The sequence below is a fragment of the Ochotona princeps genome, chromosome 8 (assembly GCF_030435755.1).
Source record: "Ochotona princeps isolate mOchPri1 chromosome 8, mOchPri1.hap1, whole genome shotgun sequence".
Lineage (NCBI taxonomy): Eukaryota > Metazoa > Chordata > Mammalia > Lagomorpha > Ochotonidae > Ochotona > Ochotona princeps.
In genome coordinates this window covers 64,065,580-64,085,778 of record NC_080839.1, presented here as the reverse complement: position 1 = coordinate 64,085,778, position 20,199 = coordinate 64,065,580, and the positions used below count along the sequence as shown (strand labels likewise).

Genomic DNA, 20,199 nt, shown 5'->3' with positions numbered 1-20,199 from the left:
CAATGGCATCACCTTGGCAGCAGAGGAAAGAGCCAGCAGGCAGGAGGGGCCTGGGTCTGGATGCTGCACAGGAGTGCAGAGGATGCTGCATGTGCAGTGGACACCCCTGCATCTAGCAAGGGGCGGGGGAATGCGCAAGGCCCAAGGAATCTCTAGGTCTGGACCTGCCAAGCAACTGGAGGTCATTCTAGAAAATCAATACATCTGTAGCAGGGTGACTTTTTAAGTTGATCGTTTTGAGGAAATGATGTTATAAAGTGGCCCTTGGCGGAACAAAAAAAAAAAGAATTCCCCACCCCTGCTAGAGAAACAAGACATGGCTTCCAGCCAGCTGGGATTCTAGTTGGTGTAAGCTACCACCACTTGTAATTCCCACTGTCGGCCACCAAGCTGATATCAGATTCATCCCTGCAGCCACTATCTCCTCATCGTAACATGGAAGTAGCATGAAGGTTGTGTAAGGGAATATGTGGACATCACTCACTGGGGTCTGGAGGTGAGCTGGTGCGTCATATGGCAGAAGTGTGATGTTACTTTGGACAGTGAGAGTTACACACTACAAATGCAACCTCAAAGACAGTGTCACAGCCTGTCCCACAGAATGGGTGTTGGAGCTGCCTCAGGCTACCAGGGAAACTGAGGCCTGGGGTCGGCTGGCACCACAGGGTCCCCTAAAAGAGGATGTGGGTATGGAAGGCACAACTGGCCTCCTTCTTGCCAGAGCAGTGTCTGACTGTTGATCAATCCTATGGACAGACCAAGGCCACCATCTCTGCACAGCTCTGCCATTAGACTCCCTCCCCACACCCACACATCTGGATGTGACTCAGAGCAGGTGAAGGGGGAGGAGGGACCAAGGTGGTGGTCAGCACGGTGACACTGCCCTGCCTGGAACAAGCTCCACAGAGAAGACCCCGCAGTGTCCCCGGACATCCTGCTGGCCCAGCTCCCATCTGCAGAGACTGCAGCAAGTGACATGGCTCTGGTCCCAAGTCGCCTGGAAGCAGATGATTTGCTGGAGTACAAAGTGCTCCAGGATAGTCCCCTGTGGTGTGGGGGCAGGGGCCCAACAGCCTCTACAGTTTCTGCCCATGGAGGTGGTGGTGGTGGCTGGGTGGACGGGGGTGGTTGGCAGGATCTTCCCTTCGCTGTCCCTCAGCACTGAGGGGGATCCTATGGGAGTTTGAGATCAGCCTTCAGGTACATCCCCATGTTCCTCCCACCCCCAGGAAATTCTCCCGTTCCTCCCACTCGCATCTCGATGCCTCTACCCTTTCTCCTTGTAACTTACAAACGAGACAGGAATCTCTCTCACTCCCAGGAGCTCGGCTTTTCCTCCCTGGTTCCACCCAACATAGCTTCCCAGAGGTTGTGTGTCAGGTGTTGGGAGAACCTGCCTAAGGGAATGGACAGCTAGGAAGGGTGTTTGATGGGGTGGGTCTCTAGCAGGTAGGAAATATCCTTGGTGGTGTTCCTTGCCACCAAACAGGAGCCTGGAGCACAACAGGTGCCTTTCAGTGAGGCGTGGCCGGCTTTGTCAAATTCTCAGCCCCGTCCTTTCCAGTGGGACTGTGGCTGTGGCTAAGCATGACATCGTGTTCAGCTGAAACTCTGCAGCTCTCAGCCTCCCTTGTAGCTCTGGATGGCCACGGACCATGGGTCTGGAGGAAACATCAGCCAAAGCCCCTATCAGGGGCAGGCTCCTAGTGATGGAAGAGTGATGTGTCCATACTTTTGAGTGTCCTGCTTGTTCTCATCCTTTCTTCTTCTCACCTGGGATGCAGGTGTGATGCTGGTGGGCACAGAAGCCATCTATGGCCATGAAGACAAAGGTCCTACACTGCTGGCAAATGAGGAAGCTTAAAGCGGGCTGGCTGGGGCCTTGATTGCTTCCTGCAGCCCCAGCCCTGGACTTTCCAGCCCCTGACTTTAACCATGGGCACAGTAACCCAGAACTGGAGACACCACTGGCTGATGCGTTGGCTTGGAACAATGGCTCTCAGATTCTGCCACACACTGGGACTACCCAGGGAGCCTGGAAGAAACACCATCAGGTCACACCCAGGGCCCCTCTTTCAGGTCTCCAACTGGGACCCAAACATTTGTGTTGTTCTAAAACTCCCAGGTGACACCAACGTGCAGTTAAGTGTGGGAACCAGTGGGCTAGATACAGCAGAGATCTGGAAGTCCAGAAGTCATGGAATCTCCTGGGGGAGCTGGTAAGAGGCAGATCTGATAAATTAACTGTGGTGTGAAGCTCTGCACCTCTGATATGCTTCCTGGCAGCATTGGTTGCTACAGGTCTGCAGGGGCCACACATTGTGGGTTGGGGGCTAGAGCCAGAGTTAGGTCATTGGACCTGCACTAAGGATCACACCAGGACTGTTGTCACGGCCATCTTCTGTCCTCTTTTGTTTCCTTTCTTCTCTCTTTCTCCTCTTCTTCCTTTATGGTAGACCACTGCCACCTGGATTGATTGACAGTTGCCACATGCAGACACTGGGCTCAAGGACTCACTTGTCCCATTGCTGATTTAGAGCTCAAGGAGAATTCAGTGTTGCTAGAGCAAACGTGGGAGTTGAAGAGTCCCTGGGGGTGCTTAGAAGCACCACTGATTTGTATGAAAGTGTAGAGTTTTTTATTTTCCTGCTTGGGCTCATAGAGGAAAGAAGGTACCTGCTGGGGGGAGGGGAGATGAAGAGGGATGGAGGAAGAACCCCAGGGTTCTATGAGGAACCATGGGTGTCTGCCCCTGCACCTGACTGCAGATAACCTGGCCTTGGGTGACACGGCATCCCTCCTGTTTGGGAGGTGAATATGATTTAACTCCTGTGCCTTAAGCCAAAGGAGAACCTGCTGCTCAGCCAGCTTCCTGCAGGCACGGCTGTTTTTATTTGTTTGGCCCTGGAAACCATGGAAAGACAGCTAAGGCAGACGTCTTTTGGGACATCTGCCCAGCCTACACTTTGCTATCCCTGGGAAGTGTCCCCATCCCCCTAGGCCGCCGCTGGAGCCCTGTGTGTTTATGTGACCCTGCTTCTCCTCAACTGCGGTTGGCTGGCCAAGGTTGGTCATACAACCCAGTGGCGGCTAGGCTATCAGCTTGGCTGAGCCCACCTGTTTTTCCAAGGAGAGGAGACAGGTCGAAAGAAGCAGAGGCAGTGAGCAGAGGGCAGGAGGGAGCCCCTCACTTCTGACCCCTTCCCAGCTGTGTCCTGGGTACTCTGGGGACCTAGCCCCTCATGGGTGCCACACTGCTTGTGGTGGAGAAACTCTAGGGTTCCCCTCCCCTATACAATTGGTACCTCCTGGTGTTCATTGCTTGGTATCATCCCCATGCCCCTTTAAAAAACTTTTCATGTATTTTTATGTATTTTTTTTAAAAAAACTTTTTATGTATTCACTTCCATTTTATTTGAAAAGTAGAGAGAAAGAGTTCTGGTTCATTTTCCAAATGCCCATGGCAAGCCAGGGCTGGACCAAGCCAGGGCCACAAGCATAGAGCTCTGGCTGGGTCTCCCACTTGGGAAGCAGGGACCCAAGGACTTGAGCTATCATCACTGCCTTCCAGAGTATGCATAACCTGGAAGCTGGGTTGGAAGCAGAGGAGCCTAGATTTGATCCAGGCACTCTGATTTGGGGATGTAGGCATTCCAAGCAGCAATGGGGCCAACACACCGAACACTGCTTCACCCTATTCCCCCTTAGTTGTGGGTGGGATGGTAACTTGTTTCTAACCAATAGAACTTAGCAAATGTGATGGACAGGCCTTCCATCATAACCTATGTACGTAAGATTCCATCCCACCACCAGAGAGGCTCAGAAGACAGTTTCCTTCCTGTCCTGGGAGACGTGGTGGCCGTGTTGAGAGGTCCCTGTGCAAAGATCTGAGATCAGCAAAAAGTCCCTCAGCCCTACAGACACAGGGTCTTGAACTCTGCCCTCTGCCTGAGTGAGTGCCTGAGCAGCCTTCCCCATTCCAGCACTCTGCTTGGCCAGAAGCTTGACTGCACGCTTGTGAAGCCCTAAGAGGGGAACCCAGCCAGGCCATCTCAGAGTGCCTAACCATCTGCAACCATGAGAGCGTACAATGTGTCATCTAAAGCTCTTGAACTGGCAGTAATTTACTGCACATTGATGGAACACTCTTCCTTATGCAGTTGCTTTTATGCAGATGAGATTTTGAGACTTGCAGCCCAAAGATTCTTGGCTACCACATGAACACAGAGCATTCTTCCAGCAGAGCTGCCTTGGCCAGGGGGACACCAACAGGAAGGTGTGACCTAGAGCAGCAGGGCCAGCTTTTCAGATGTGATTGGGATAGGGAATAAGAAAAATTGTACGGATGGGTGGGGATTACTAATCCAACAGAATTCTGTATGTATGGCTTCCCTATGCTTAAAGTTCACTGTAAGTTTGTGCCTTGCAACAAACTTGGGTCATTATTTCTTCAAATCTTTGCAATCCCATTCATTCTCTCCTTTCCTTCTGAGACTCCAACTGAACGTATGTTAGACCTTTCTATTGTCTTTCAAATCCTAAGGCTCTGTTCTTGAATTCCATCAATATGTGTCCTCTGTTATTTAGATTGAATCATTTTCACTGTTTTATTTTCAAGTTTACTGTGTTGATTTTAAATGTCAAGGGCTAAGGAATGTCTTAGATAATTGGCAAAGCACTATTTCTGAGTGTGTGTATGATTTTTTTTTTTTTTTTGAGGAAAAGACTAGCATCTGAATCAACCATGTGGGTAAAGAAGATCCCACATCAATATGGGTGGACGTCATCCCATCCATTGAAAGCTCAATGCCCAGGCAGGGACAGGGAGAAAGCCATGTCTCTGAGCTGAGCTTCCATCTCCTGTCCTTGCACATTGTGTCCCTGCTGCTGGGGGCCTGTGCACTGAGTGCACCTGAGACCACCTGCCGTCTTGCTTCTCCAACTTTCAGACAATACATGATGGAACTTCTTAGCCTCCGTAATCAGATAAGCCAATTACTACAAAATCAACCTCTTTCTTTCCGATTGATTCTGCCTCTCTGGAGAATTCACCTAACATAGTTTGTAATAGTGATTTTTGCATATTCAGTTATCTTAAAGAGCATCATGAATATCACAAGTGTTTGGTTGTGGGGACTCTGTATTCTATCCCCTAAAGAGTGTTGAATTTTTTGGTTTTAGCAGGGAATTGGTTGAACTCAAGTTCCATGCCACTTAGGGACCTTGTTGGAATGTGACAGCAGCTCTGGTCTCAGTGTAGCTCTTTAAGCCTTAAGCGAGCTTCTCTGTGCCTTCCCTGCTGTATGTGGCTTGAAGGTCGGAAAGCGCCTGGACACATTTTATCATGCTTGCGATACCAGGACTCCCCTTCCCTGGCAACCTTCTTTCATGGGATCCCCCCACCCGCCTCACTTCTCAGGGCATTGGTTGCCCCCAGACTCTCCAGGTCAGAAGGCTTTGGGGATTCTATGACTGCCTTTTCTAGAATCTCTTTTGTTTTAGTAGCTGTCAAGAGCCATCTGGTAGTTGGTCTTAACATTTTGGTTTAGAGTTTACGGTTGCTATCTATAGGAGTGACAGTGTGATAAGAGATTACTCAGCCATTCTCAGGAGGAAAATGTATGATTTCATTCATGCTTATTGGATGCTGAAGTGAAGGACACAGTGATTAAGACATTAGTAAGCCCTTTTATGGTGTCATCCGTGGAGAGGGATGAGGAGCTGGCAGGAGGGAAGGCTGGTGTATGTATGAGTCTGTAGGCACAAGTCTTTAGGGGCCAAGGAGCTGTGGCAATGCATTGAGGCCTTGAACATGGTCGGTTTGTCAATTTTTCAAGATTTACTTCTTCCCTTTTGGTTTCTTGCCAGGCAGCCCAGCTATGCTAAGGGGATGTTTACCCAGTGAAGAACAGCACTTTAGTGGAGCCTGTGAGTGCCCTGGACAGAATCAGAGACCAAGGATCTGTCTTTGAACATCTCCAAGATAACAACACTTTGAGTCCCCCCAAAGTGAAATGGTTTGTGCAAGATGGCTCAACCATTTGGGGACAAAACCTGTTCTAACATTTGAGTTTATTAACTCCCTCAGCCAGCTATCCCTCTGACTGAGGAGCCTACCTCCTCATCCCCACTCTGCAGTTTCTCTCTCTGTGTGTCTCTGCCACGCCCATATCACTTCTGCCCCTTGGCAGCACCAACTACTCCAGAGGGCTTCTGCTGTGTTTAGGGAGGGTCCCTGGGCATTGCAGTGGTAGTTCTCCATCCTTCTGTTTGTTCTGCTCCCTTTAGGGGCACATAAACCTCAGGAGCACCAGCAGACACCATCCCATCAAAAAACAGGTGCATTAAGAAAGGCATGCTCTACCACCCTCCAGCCCTGCCAATCCTCAGTGCCCATAGCACATACCATAGATGCGAAAGGCGTACTCGATCTTCAGGCTGGGGCAGGCCTGCTCACTGAACACAGACGCCATGCCCAGCACATCCTCAAAGGAGAACACACCGTTGTGAGAGAATACCCTGCAGATGCGGTCTCGGAAGGGGTTGACCTGTGGGGATTGGGGAGATACCTCAAGGTCAGGGGCCAGGCCTGCCTGGGCCTCCCTCCCTAATTGTAAACACTGTGTCCCAGGTTTGAACAAAACAGTGACAGCATAAATACTTGTGTGGACACAGCCCCCAGTAAGCCAAGACCTTGGACACGAGGGAGGTATAAGGGCAAGAGACTGGTGTGGCATCATTTGCGCTGCTATTGCCACTTCCTCCAAAGCCTCATGTTGGACTGGGTTGGTTTTTGTTGTGGTTATTCATTTTCCTGCATTTTCTGTAGAAAACTGGCAAAGTGGGAAAAACCAAAAGAGGAAATGGGATACAAATTTCCTGTAATCCAGTCCCCAGAGTTGGTCACTGTCAACGTATTGACACAAGGGACAGCCAGCCTGAATACGAGTCTCAGCTTTGCTGCTGGCGAGTGGGTGACTTCAGGTGAGTGACAGGGTACCCAAGAAGCTGAGATGTCTCATGTACAAGGCAGGTGGGTGATGATTCTGCCTGCTTGTGGGCCACCAGCAGCACCTGGCACACAGTAGCTGACTGGAGTTGTTCCTAACAACTATAGATGTCACCACACACACACACACACACACACACACACACACAGAAGTGGCCAGGGCTGAGGCACTCTCTCTGCTGGCTCCTCCTCCCCTGCAATCCAACACTCTGGAAATACTGGGTTCCATTGCCTCAAAGCAGCACCAATAACTGTGTTGTCTAGTTGTGATGTGGACTTCGCCAAATGGCTTTTAGGGGTTGTGCTACCAAACATTCACCCTATTGATTCCTCCTACAGAGGAACATGTGGCTTCACAAGATTCCTGCCGGAGACCCACAACTGGAGGTAGCGTTGAAAAGGGCAATAGCATGGGAACGAGGATGCGATGTCAGGGCTGATGCGTCTCAGGTCCAACTCCCCGGGCCGGGAGGCATCCATCCTCCATCCCTGCCACAGACAGGCAGCTCACTGCCCAGTGCACATCCGGCATGGGAGCAAGGGCTCCATCCCCTGACCCTGAGAGCCCCTCCTCTTAGCCTACGCCTTAGGAAGGTAGACATCAGACCATGTGTGCATGAGAGAGAGAGAAGGAGCTGAAGACTGATCTTGTGATCTTCCTGTGGTCAAGTGAGGGAAGAAATGCAGACTCTCACCCCAGGAGCAGACCAGTGCATGTACATCAAGAGACTGGCCAAGGGCTGGCTCCGTGCCATAGTGCGCTAAGCCTCTTCGTACAGCACCGGCACCCCATGTGGGCATCAGTTTAAGTCCTGGCTACTCCACTTCTGATCCAACTCCCTGCTTAGGGCCTGGGAAAGTAGGGGAGCATAGCTCAAGTCCTTGGACCCCTGAACCCATGTGGGAGACTTGGAGGAAGCTCCTAGCTCCTGGCTTCAGATCAGCTCAGCTATAATCATGGCAGGCATTTCGGGAGTGAACCAGCAAATGGAAAATTCTCTGTCTGTCTCTCCTTTTCTCTGTAATTCTGCCTTTCATATATCTTTTTTTTTTTTTTTTTTTAAAGTCTGATCAAGTCCACTGATTCACTTAGGTAGGCAGCCTGGGGAAATTTTCTCAGCCTTGCACTAGGGCAGTTCGTGGGGCGGGGAGAAGTTGGTGAGGAGCCCAGTAACACTATATCCATTAAGTACTAGGAACAATTTCATGGATTCCATTCCCAGAAAGCTTGCCACCCAGGAGTGGGAGTAAGGAGAAACGATGGGCCCTTGCCCCAGTGAATGCAGCCTGGGCACTGAGTTCTCTGCCAAGACGCCTGCCCAGGTACACTGTCAGGTGTACTGTCATCATTCAACTCGGCTAGCATGCTTTCTGTTCCTCACTGTCTCATGGCATAAGAACCTTGGATATGGGCCTGGTAGCAGACTCGTATCGCGTGACTCTTATCTGCGCGCGCGCGTGCACAAACACACACACACACACACACACACACACACACACACCCTTTTCATTTTAACACACATATGCTCCATGTCTTAGCAAGATTGGAAATGGGGCAGCTGGCATGGTAACTGTGGTCACAAGCATAGAACACACAGCATGTCACAATGAGAACATGGGAAGACGTTTAAAAAAATATATTGCCGGGCTCGGCAGCATGGCCTAGTGGCTAATGTCCTCGCCTTGATCCCATATGGCTGCTGGTTCTAATCCCGGCAGCTCCACTTCCTCTCTGTCTCTCCTCCTCTCAGTATATCTGACTTTGTAATAAAAATAAAATAAATCTTAAAAAAATATATATATTGCCAAAGGCAGCTGGAAATGAGCACTAGAACAGACTCCAGGCTGTCAAAGTCCGGCTTGACAGTGAAGGGCTGATGTTCCCAACATGGCCTTGTCACATTCCATGTGAAATACATGGAGCACTACAGTCCTGCCTGCCACTCAAGGCAAAGGTCACAGAGACTGAGCCATAAGTGATTTCATGCACCAGGAATGGGGACAAGTGAGTGTCAGCATAGGAGGGAGAAGCTGCCCCAGGGCCTGGAGATGCTGGTGGGCAGGGTGCTGGCACAGACACAGGAGCACCACTGGTCTCAGCTGACTCATGTTCATTGCCACAAAACGTCCAAGGCAACCAGCCACCGTTCCTAGGAGGAAAGGTGGCTTGAGCTCTTGGTTGTGGTGATTCAAGTCCAAGACTGGAAGAACACAGAGGCATAGCTCAGGTACTAGAACCCACCTTTTCGCTAGAACCACCTTCCAAGGCACACCCACCACACACCCTCTGGTCCCCACAGTTGGATGGTGTTTCTACCTGCAGAGTACCCTTAAGGTAAGCCCTGAATAGGCTCAGGGGCCCGATCACATTCCAACTACAACACTAACTCCTTGTAAGATCTCTTCAGGGCTGCTGCAGCCCACAAGGTGAATCTATAAGAACAGAGTGCGAGAGGACACACTGATGAGGTTCACTGAAAAAAAAATTCTTTGCAGCTCTTAAGACACCACATGAGACACTTGTGTCCCATCTTTCCCAGCTCCACGTCCAATGTGAGCTTCCTGCTAATATGGCACCTAGGAAGGAGCAGCTAATGGCTCAAGTAGTTGGGTCCCTGCCACCAATTTGGAAGGCCTGGGTTGAATTCCTGGTGCCTAGTTTTAGCTTTTGTGGGCATGTGGGGAGTGAACCAGGGAGTAAGAGAGTATCTCTCTCTCTCTCTCTCTCTCTCTCTGCCTTCCAGAGAAATAAATTAACAGACTTTAAAATCTAGTAGGACATAGGATGCTCTGTGCTCAGGTGGGAAGTGATTCTGGGACTCTTTTGAGTCCTTTTTGGGCTGGTTATCTCCTGGCTAAGGTGCCTGAAAAAAATCATCTGGCCCAATGATGAGCTGTATGTTTTCTTGCTCAGAAAAGGAAATTCGCTGACCTTTTAGAATGACAAGTGGCTGTGGGTGGCTTGCTACCTAGCAGAAAGTCACCAACGAATAAACTTACATGCACTTGCTTCTTCAAAGTAAAGGTGACTCATTTCAGCCTTATTGCTTTTCCAAAGAAACTCCCACTTTGGAGAGAATAGGTTGAAAATGGGATTTTGCTGTTAAAAATAAGTGCTATCACCACCAAAATGCTTACCTCTGCATCCCTGGAAAATATTAGAATCATATTTTTCCTAGCTATTTTGAAAATTGCCCAATAAAGAGGGTTGGTGGATTCGAATCCATTTATTAAATTTAAAACTGCAATATTTTCCAATTAGCTCCTAAGAGTCAATGACTAACACAATGACAGTCAGACAATTCCTAGCTTACTTTCAGAAAAAAAGTCTCTTCATTGATAGATGAGGTTAGAAATGAAAACCATGACTTAATACATAAACCCATGAAACATTTCTTCTCTTCAGATCAGCTATGATAGCTATTAAAAGGAAACGAAACTGGTTGTACCCCATGAATATGTACAATTCTGTGTCAATTAAATATTTAAAATGTAAACCGAACTAGAACCAGGGCTCTGATTGGCTCGATTTCATTGTGGTAAAGCAAGATTTCAATGAATAATGAAGCCTACTCAAACCACACTTGTTTCCTTTACAAATTATTAGCCATTATGTGCAACCAACAAACAGCAAAACAAAGAAGCTTTGTTCTGGAAGTGTGTAGAAAATGGAATTAAAAAATAAACTTCTTTTGGTGCCAAAAGCCTTGAAATCTGTGCATAGTTTTTGTCTAAATGTCTGTGATAGGAGACTTACCATCCAGACCTTCCCTTACAGATGTGGAAATGGGGCCCACCCAGTGAGTGAACAAGGCAGGCCAGGACATGGGGCTCCTGAGTGTGACCCTCGCTGTTCCTATGATAGTGCCTAGCACCAAATAAACATCTCGCATGGATAGCTGGAAGGGAAGCCAAGCACGTGACCACTAAAGTGTGGAAAACCTGGGGCTCGTGTGATGTCATGGGTAAAGCTGTCATCTGTGAGGCTGGCATCCCTATAGGCACTGCTTTGGGGGCCTGCTGCTCCACTTTCAATCCAGCTCCCTGCTGCTGCCATGGGAAGCGCAGTGGCAGAAGGCCCAGGTGCTTGGAGCCCTACCACCCACCTAGAGACCTGGCTCCGGCCTGTAGGCTTTGGCCTGGCCCAACCAGGGCTATTGTGGCTACCTGGGGCGTGAAGCAGTGGATTGAAGAAGATTTCTCTCTCTCTCTCGCTTCCTGACACTGACTTCCAAATAAACACATATTTTTAAATATGGAAAACTCTGGAAATGGATGCTTTAGAAGTTCTGATTTTAACAGAAACACCGTTTCTCGTCCCAACATGCAAAAGTAGGATCCAGACTGAAGTCAGAAAAGTGGCCTGTGGTCCAAGAGTCCTTGGTGAGTGGCTGGCAGTGACTGCGTCACTCAGAAGGTGCGTGTGCTGGAGGAGGACCTGCTGCAGGAAGGAGAAGCCAGGACAGAGAGGGGCACAAAGTCAGGTGTGGGAGGGAGGAAGAGCCAGAGCAGGGAGCACTGTTCTGAGAGGGCACAGAGTAGACCCCAGGCTGGTCATCTGCACTGTATCTGGACCCTTGAGCCAAGCAGGCAGCAGGTGCATCTTTCTCACATGCCTGGTGACCCCTGTTAGGAGAGAGACCCAGGTCTGTCTCCGTTTCCACAAGTGACAGCTTCCTTTAAGCTCAGGCACCTTGTTTCATTACCTGCCCTGTGGACAGTTCAGGCCGAAGGAACCTTATGTCGAGGTGTCTCAGTGAGTCCGGGGTGCTAGGGGAGGAGCTTCTAAGCTCCCTGAGGTGCAGCCGCTGTACCTGTCCCTGCTGTCTACCCCGAGCTCCATTGCCAGCTGAGCTCCTGCCCTCCGGTCGCCTGCAGCCCGGACCTGAATAGTCGAAAAGGTCAGCCAGAAAGGGGCAGCAGCAGAAGAAACCCCCTCCATGCCCTTGCAACCACGGGAGCGGTGCTGTGGGCTCCAGACTTTGAGAGCCATCATGTGAATGATCGGAAATGTGAACCAGTACCTCCGGGGGCCTATCCGGCGCGTTATGGTCTTGCTTAGATCTTAAATTGTTCTCGTGCAACGGAGGAAGGAAGTGACCACTGTCGCAGCGATGCTTCCATTTCCAGAACAACATGTCCTGTTGCTCGAGGGCGCTCTCAACAGAGGGAACATAAACACATCAGCGTGGAAATTTACGCAGGTAGCACGTAGTGCCATCTCCGAGCATGCGTAATACAACCCCAGATGATGAAAATAAACCCCACACGCTGGAGGGGTTTTTGGAAACAGAAACTGCAGTGTGTTGACAATAAAAACACTGTGGGCCCTGCCAGAGTGCTGAAAGTATTTATTTATTTATTTTTAGAAGATCTTTCTTGAAGTTATTGAACAAGAGATTTGATTTGAACATGAAAGTCAGAGGGAAAATATTTGGACTAAGCTTAAAAATATCTCCTTACTATGCCTGCAACAAGTGCCTCGTCAAAAAAGAGCTTTTTACAGAGACTGGAAAAAATCCACACAAAAATATGCTAGTGATTCAAAAAATGACATCCGTGATATGGTGAGGTTTGAGACCTCATCCTTTTGAAACAGCATTGCAGCGTTACTTGGTTTACAGTTTTTCATTGCTAATGGAATGCTGTTCACTTCTGGCATAAACTTTGAGTCAGATTCGGGTTTTGGTCACTGTACTTAACTGTCAGTTTTTATGAAAATGATGTCGTTAATTGTAGTTGAAGGAAGAAGCTGGAGGTGTGTGCTAGGAGCGGCACATGAGTGATGGGACATCTGTTAGTCTTGAGGAGTTACCTCAGTTTCCTAGAGTGGGCTGTCATGGAGGGTCGTAGTGCCTGAGAGACCCCTCACGATTGGGCAAGGCTGGTTGGGCAGACCCCGTGTCCTGTGAGGTGGGATGCCCCCAGATCACCTGTGCTTGACTGCTTTTTGTGTCAAGCATCCCCCTGCACCTGGGATACCTGTCTGTGAACTGGAAAGCTCAGTTACTAAGCAGTTGATTCTTCCCAAAAAAGAGCCACGGGTGGCCACAGCTGTAGCTAAAGTCTTGCAGCCACTGTGTATGGGGACGTGGAGATGCTCACATTAAACTTCACCTGGAAATGCACAGTGTGGAGAGTAGCCCCAGCAATTCCAGCAAAGACTGAAGTGGACGAACAGTCACCACAAAGACGGAGAGCCACGCCAAGCTCTGGAAGAGTCCAGTGAGGCGTTGGGGCACGGACAGTCAAGCAGGTCCATGGCCACAATCCAAAGGGTTAAATGGCCACAGCCACCTGACTTAAGACAAAGTTGGACTGACAGGTGCAGTGATGGGGAGGAACAGTTTCTGGGGCAGTTGGGTCCCGTGGAGACCCACACAGGTGTGAGTCCCACCCTCACGCTGTGAACAAAGTGCCCTAGCAGGACCAGCACTGTTTTTATTATCAACACACTGTAGTTTCTGTTTCCAAATTCATCACTAATCTAACATGGACAGCCGGTGTTGCAAACAGACAAGTTTCACAGGAGGATGTCTTCACAACTTGGTGGCAAAAGTTCTTCAACAATGTGCAAAAAGCTTAGGATCACAGGAAAAGGGCTTGATGTGATAGTCTAACAGCTAAATCCTCGCCTTGCATGCACCAGGATCCCATATGGGCACCAGTTTGTGTCCCAGATGCTCTGCTTCCCATCCGGCTCCAGGCTTGTGGCTTGGGAAAGCAGTGGAGGATGGTCCAAAACCTTGAGACCCTGTACATACATGGGAGACCCAGAAGAGGCTCCTGGCTTCGGACTGGCTCGGCTCCAGCCATTATGGCCATATGGATGGGGGAATCTTTCTCTCCGTATCTCCTCCTCTCTGTGTATCAACCTTTCTAATATAAATAAATCAATAAATCTTTAAAAAAAGAATCACAGGAAAGAAAATGATAAAAGCAAAACAACAACAAAGGCAAGATGCTTGAAAACCAGGAAGGACTGCAGATGGCAACAAATTCAATGGCATTACAAACCTGTGACAAAACTTCAAGTAATTTTAAGAAACAGGGTACTTCAAGATTAGGTACTTTCAGTCTAAAGGATAATGAGTAAACACTATAGGTGATAAGCTTTTATTTATTATTTTAAGATTTACTTTGTTTATTTGAAAAGTAGCATGACAGAGAAAAAAGGACAGATAGAGAGATCTTCCATCTACTGGTTCACTCTCTAAATGACTGCAATGACCTAGCTGGGCCACACCCAAGCCAGGAGCAAGGAGCGTCGTCTGACTCTCACACATGGGTGCTAGAGCCCAAGCACATGGCCCACCCTCCATTGCCTTCCTGGATGTATACCCAGGAAGCTGAGTCAGAAGTGGAGCAACTGGAATTCAGCCCTGTGTCCATGTGGAAGGCAAATTACCTGCCACACTAGAGCACTGGTCCTAACAAGCTTGCTTCTTATAGAGGTATGATTGAACAATTCTGAGACTATGTGAACCAACAGGTAACCAAATAGCAGGTCACAGATAGTCTAGGAAGGGAAGGTCAGTTGTAGCACTAGATTCCTCCATGACATCAATATGAGCTCATAGGTCTTTGGCCATGGATCAGAATGGTAGATTCAGACATGGGTGCTGAGGTGTGGTACATGTGGCTTAGCACACATGGTTTCACTGTCACCTTAACCACGCAGTCCAGGTGAAAGTCACCAGCAATGAGGCATGTCGATGAGGTGGGATGACAAGGACACTTTGCCTCTGTGACGGTCTTCATACAAGTCTGTGACCCCACTGTCACGGGCAGAAACAAATTGAGGATTATCTTATCAAAATACCTAGCCAGTGCTTTCCAGAAATTCAGGAAAGATAAGCTTGATAAACTATCAGGGATTAGAGGAGACTAAAGACACGTGATGGCTGAAGGTGAGGGGGAGGGAGAGCTGAAGGGGATAAAGGACATTCCCAGAAACTGGTGAACTCCTAAGTTTATCATGGTGTTCATGTCACTCCAGTCTTAACACCAGTATTGATAAATGAACTACAGTTATGAAAGATACTGATATCACAAAAAGCCAGATTAAAGGTAAACACAACCTTAATAAGTCATAAAGGCAAATCTTGCAAGGATGAAATGATCATGGTAACAAAACTACACCTAAGAACAAAATCCAAGAAATGTAGCTTCATACAACAAAATTAAGCACCTCAAGATATAAAATGTACAATGGTTATTAGCCTCTAACAAAAACAACAAAGTGCCAGTCTTACGAAGAGGTAGGAAAATAATGTGTGTTATCAGTTAACAACAAAAACTGATGGAACAATGCAACAAATAGTAAGGCAATCTCCACAATGACACTCCGTGTTGTTTTCATTTTGTTTTTAATATTGATGACATAGTTGAGAAGGATGCCCTCAGTGTTCTAGAAGGTGGAGGAATGCACGATATGAAAACCACAGACAGACATTCATGACACTCCAATGGATGCCATTGCAGAGCAAACTTGGAGAAAACCAGATCAGGTCACATGTCACCCAATTGATAAGAAGACCCAGGAAGAAGGAGAAGGAGGGTGAAAAACACACCCAAAGGAAGGGCAGTGCTGAACACAAGAACACAACGCTAGAAGCAGATGAATCGAGCAGACCATGGCAGCAACCTGCTGCCTGCAAGAAGGGCTTCTCCTATTGTTCTATACCCAGCGAAAATAGCTTTCAAACTCAAAGACAAAAGATTTCTGTTCTCCAAACAAAAGCTGGGAGAAGTCAGCCACGGCAGACCAGAGAAACAACAACAAAAACACATCCAAGGAAACCTGATCCACACAGAGTGGTGAAAAACAAGAGAAATGACAATGGTGTGAGAAAACTTGAGACCCTTTCCCTACATTACATCATTTTCAGAGAACAAATCCACAGTGATAGTAGACTGATAGAATAAGTGGACTTCGGCCCAAACCATTAAGATATAAAACATTTTAAAAGACTACCAACTGTACCTAATGGACATTTTATAGAGTGTTGCTCTTAACACATTTTATTTCCAAGCACACTTGGAATGTTTACCAAGGTACACCCTACTCATATTTAAGAGGATTTAAATCATACAAAATATGTTCTCTGACCCCCATGACAGTAAGTCAGAAATAAGTGACGGAAAGATCTTTGGACAAACCTCCAGCTGAAAGTCATGAGAAGACACTGAAAAATAAGTTTAACTGGAAAAAAATGAAAAACACTGCACGAGAATTTATGGTGACAGCAGCAGGTACAGGAAAGTCGAAGCACCAAATGCTTATGTAAGGAGAGGATAAAAGTCTCACGTGTTTATTCAAGACAAAAAGAGAAACATCCTTTAGCCCTGGGGTGGGACACAGCTATGGGGAAAGATTTGCAAGACTGGGGGCTGGTGTAACCCTCACTCACCTTGTGTCCCTGGGCTGCCAGCATTCCTGGGAGTGGCTGCTCCTAGGAAAGGCCAGAGCTTGTCGCTGGGGGCAGTGGCTTGAATGCCAGAGGTGGCTGTGGGATGCCTCCTTGCACCCACCACCCCTTCATTCAGGAGCAATTACTAGCCCTTCTGCATAAGAACAGCTCTACCACTAGGTGGCGATGTTAGGCAGGTGTCTGTCAGTCAATTCACAAACCTAAGGCAGCGGAGAGCCTACTGTGTGCAAGGCACTGGGTAAGACTGCAAGGGACAGGAAAGCTATCACCACTCTGTTGTCCAGAAGGAAGACAGTCAAGTCAGAGGAAGGAAGGCATCTTGCTGGAGAAAAGTCTGCACTCAGTCTTCTAGTCCAATACTCTTTCTGTGTTGGTACTGTTTGCTTTCTTGGGTGTTTCATTTTTTTCTCCTATAAAATGTCTCAAAGTTGCATTCCTCAACATACACAGAAACGACAGGGTTGGAAGCAGGGCCCTGAGTCCCAAGTGGGGCAGAGAGTCACTCAGGGAAGGGACCAGCATGCTGGTTCTTCAGCTGAGAAATATGGGAACCAAAGCTGAGAATTCGAATTTCCAGCCTTGGCAGCAAATGTCTATGTGGGAGTAACTTGGCACCAGGTCCTAAACAGGTCCCGGGGCCTATGGCCTGATGGAGAAGTTACCTCTGCCATCCATGAAACTCAGCTAGGGCTTCCACGGGGGCCTCTTCACACACAGGCAGCCTAGAAGCATGGAAGTCAAGTAGCATTGGTTTTATGAGTTGGTCTGACAACCAAGATGGCCACGAAGCAATGGGCAGGTGGGTATCGATACAGGGTAGAAATGTTGGACCCAGGGCTGCCTCACACGCTGAGCAGGACAGCGTGAGATATCCTCACGGGATGCAGAACTGCTCATCTGGGGAATGTTTCATTCACTGTTCTCAGCCTCCTGTAGCCCACAGGTAACTTCGGTCCTGTGGCTAAGCAGAGATGACTGTGCAAACTGACAAGTACCAACCTTCCTGACATCTAACAGAGAAGCTGCTAGGAGCCATCTCCTAATGACAGATGGGCTGGCAGGGATCTGCCAAGGATGCCAGCAGCTGGAGATGGATTGCTAATGCAGCAAAGGGGAGAGAAAGGCAATTATCAATGAGAAATATGAAACCTGTGACCAGGTGGCCCGAGCAGGGCTCAAATCATCCAAGGCCAGTGTCTCCCCAGAAACCAGGCCCACAGCACCTGCTGCTGCCCTGAGGATGCTTCCAGAAGAGGCATCTGCCATGGCCTCTCCTGGGTGGACTTCAGGGGATGGTAGACCTGAGCTGGGGGGAGCTGCCCATTGTTTGGAGCAAGGGGGTATCCTTACAGGGGCTCTGGGTCAGACTGACTCTATAAAGCGAGTATAGCATTGCATTAGATGGTCACATGGTTTTTGCTGTCTTGTAGCTTTTGACTGGGCCTTTAAATCCCATTTTTATTTTAAAGAATACAACTTGTGTAAGTAAAAAGAAAAAAAAGAAATAGAATCCAAAAATCAATTGTTTCCTTAATTGTTTATCAACATTTGCATGGGGCTTCAAAATGTTCATGGAAAAATGCAATTAAATGATGTTTATTTTGGATGTGAAAAAAAATGTTGACATCCATGCCCAATTTTTTTTCATAATATATACTTCCCATGATCTTTTGGAAGATCCTCTTGAATGCATGGGTTTCAAAAATGTTTAATTTGTATTTATTTAAGATACAAAGAGAGGGAAGGAAGAGAGAGAGAGAGAGAGGACATGTCCTCCACTAGTTTACCCTCTAAACACCAATAACATCTGAGGTTGGGCCAGAGCCAGGAGCTAAGTACACAATCTAGGTTCCAACATGGGTAGCATGAACTCAATCACTTGAGCCACCACCACTGGCTCTCGGGGTCTGCATTGGCAGAAAGTTGTTATCAGAAGCCAGAACTAGATTTTGAACCTCTGTATTCTGATGTGGGATGCAGGTGTCTTACTGGTGCCATAATTGCTAGATGAAATGCCTGCCCCTTCATCATCTTCTAATGAAATGCTTTTATTTATTTAATTAATTTGAAAGATTTACAGAAAGAAGAGTTGAGAGAGAGAAAATCTTTCATCTACTAGTTCATTCTGCAATTGACCACAACAGCCAAAGAGGGGACAGCTGAAGCCAAGATCCTGGAGCTTCATGTCACAGATTCAGGACCCAAACACTTGTGCTACCTTCTGCTGCTTTCCAAGGCACATTAGCAGGGAGCTGGATCAGCAGCAGAGCAGCCAGGACTCGAACCAGTGCCTACGTGGGATTGGAGCCTCACAGGCAGTGGCTTAACCCTGTTTACCCCGACACCAGCCCTAAGCTGTCTTTTGAACAACTGAAGGTCTACTTCACCGTAGTGTACAACAAATTACACAACATTCAAGTTCCTGAGTAATAAGAGCAACAAAACCAAGCTGTGAGACTCTGGGAATGGTGGAGCCTCCATTTCCCCATCTAGATACCATGAGAAAATTCATACTTGGTTGAAGGGATTTCTTGCAAAGCAAGGAATATCATATTTGCAAAACACTTGTCACTGATAGCCCAGGGAATGGGAGCTCCATTGATGACCCCTCCCCATGTCCCCTGCCTTCTGTCAGGGTCACTTTATTGGAAAGGCAGATATACAGAGAGAAGGAGACACAAGGAAAGATCTTCTGATGGCTGGTTCACTCTCCAAATGGCTACCTAACAGCTGGAGCTGAGCCAATCTGAGGTCAAGAGCCTGGAGCTTCTTCTGGGTCTTTCACATGGGTATAGGGTCCCAAAGCTTTGGGTCATCCTCTACTGCTTTCCCAGACCAGTCAGGGAACTGGATGGGAAGTGGAGCAGCGGGACCTGAACAGGCACCCAAATGGGATCCCGGCACTTGCAAGGGGAGGATTTAGCTAACTGAGTCATTGCTCCAGGCCCAAGGGCTGTACATTTTGAGCTCCCAAGGGAAGAAGCCATTGCCTGGGGAGTCTCACTGCCCAGCCTCTACATGCCTGCTGGGCTTGGCTCCTTGGGGTCAGTTGCTGACTTTGACTAATATATTTGATGCTCACTGTGTGGGAGACAAAGAAGTGCGGAGACCTGCAGAGAGCCGAGACCCCACTCATACTCCTGATCCCATCTTGGAGACAGCCCCTCCCGGGAGCCCCAGACTCTGTGTCTCAGCTGCCTGTCAGGTGCTGCTCATGTGGCCAGCTCTTATATGACATGAAGTAGCCAGTCGCCTCACAGCCCTAGATGCTGTCAGTTGACTCCACAGGCTAGCCCCCTGTGCACCAGGCTAGAGTGCTCCCCCCGCCAGCAGGAGCTGGAGAAGTGACAAGTGGCACAGACAGCCTGTCCCCAACTCCACCAAGCCTTCCTTCCTGCCCCTGGCCCCACTGGCTTCCCGGACTACAGCCCACCTGTGCATACCTGCTGCTCGCCCCTCCCCCTCACAGCCAACAGGCTCCCCTTCACATGCATCTTTTCACACTCTTCTCTTTTCCTTCGCCCTCAATTGCTGCCAGATTTATTTTGGGAATGTTTCCATTCACCGTCTCAGCCTTTCTGACAAAAACCACTTGTCCCAGAGCGGCAAATAAAAGGCTGCTGGTGAATGAATGGCTCTGAAGTTCAATGCCACAGCTCCACCACTAGACTGAGTTACAGAGAGACCAGCAGGAGGAGAAAGGGCAAAGCTGCCATGGTGCCCAGGGAGGGTGGAGCCAGGGACCAATCTCTGCTC

The 20,199-nt window shown here is 48.4% G+C and overlaps 1 protein-coding gene across 2 annotated transcripts in view; it reads right to left on the bottom strand.

Moving 5' to 3' along the window:
• Positions 1–20,199, bottom strand: part of CIB4 (calcium and integrin binding family member 4) — a 48,817-nt gene that overhangs the window by 5,068 nt on the left and 23,550 nt on the right. Inside the window, exons 1-2 of one of the 2 annotated variants that reach the window (XM_058667433.1) lie at positions 12,034–12,165; positions 6,407–6,548 (exon numbers count right to left, since the gene is read on the bottom strand). In XM_058667433.1, the coding sequence (XP_058523416.1) occupies positions 6,407–6,548; positions 12,034–12,147 (256 nt within the window). In that variant the 5' untranslated portion in view covers positions 12,148–12,165. Of the gene's footprint in view, positions 1–6,406; positions 6,549–12,033; positions 12,166–20,199 lie in introns of those variants that run through there. The other variant, XM_004582658.3, reaches the window with a different exon arrangement.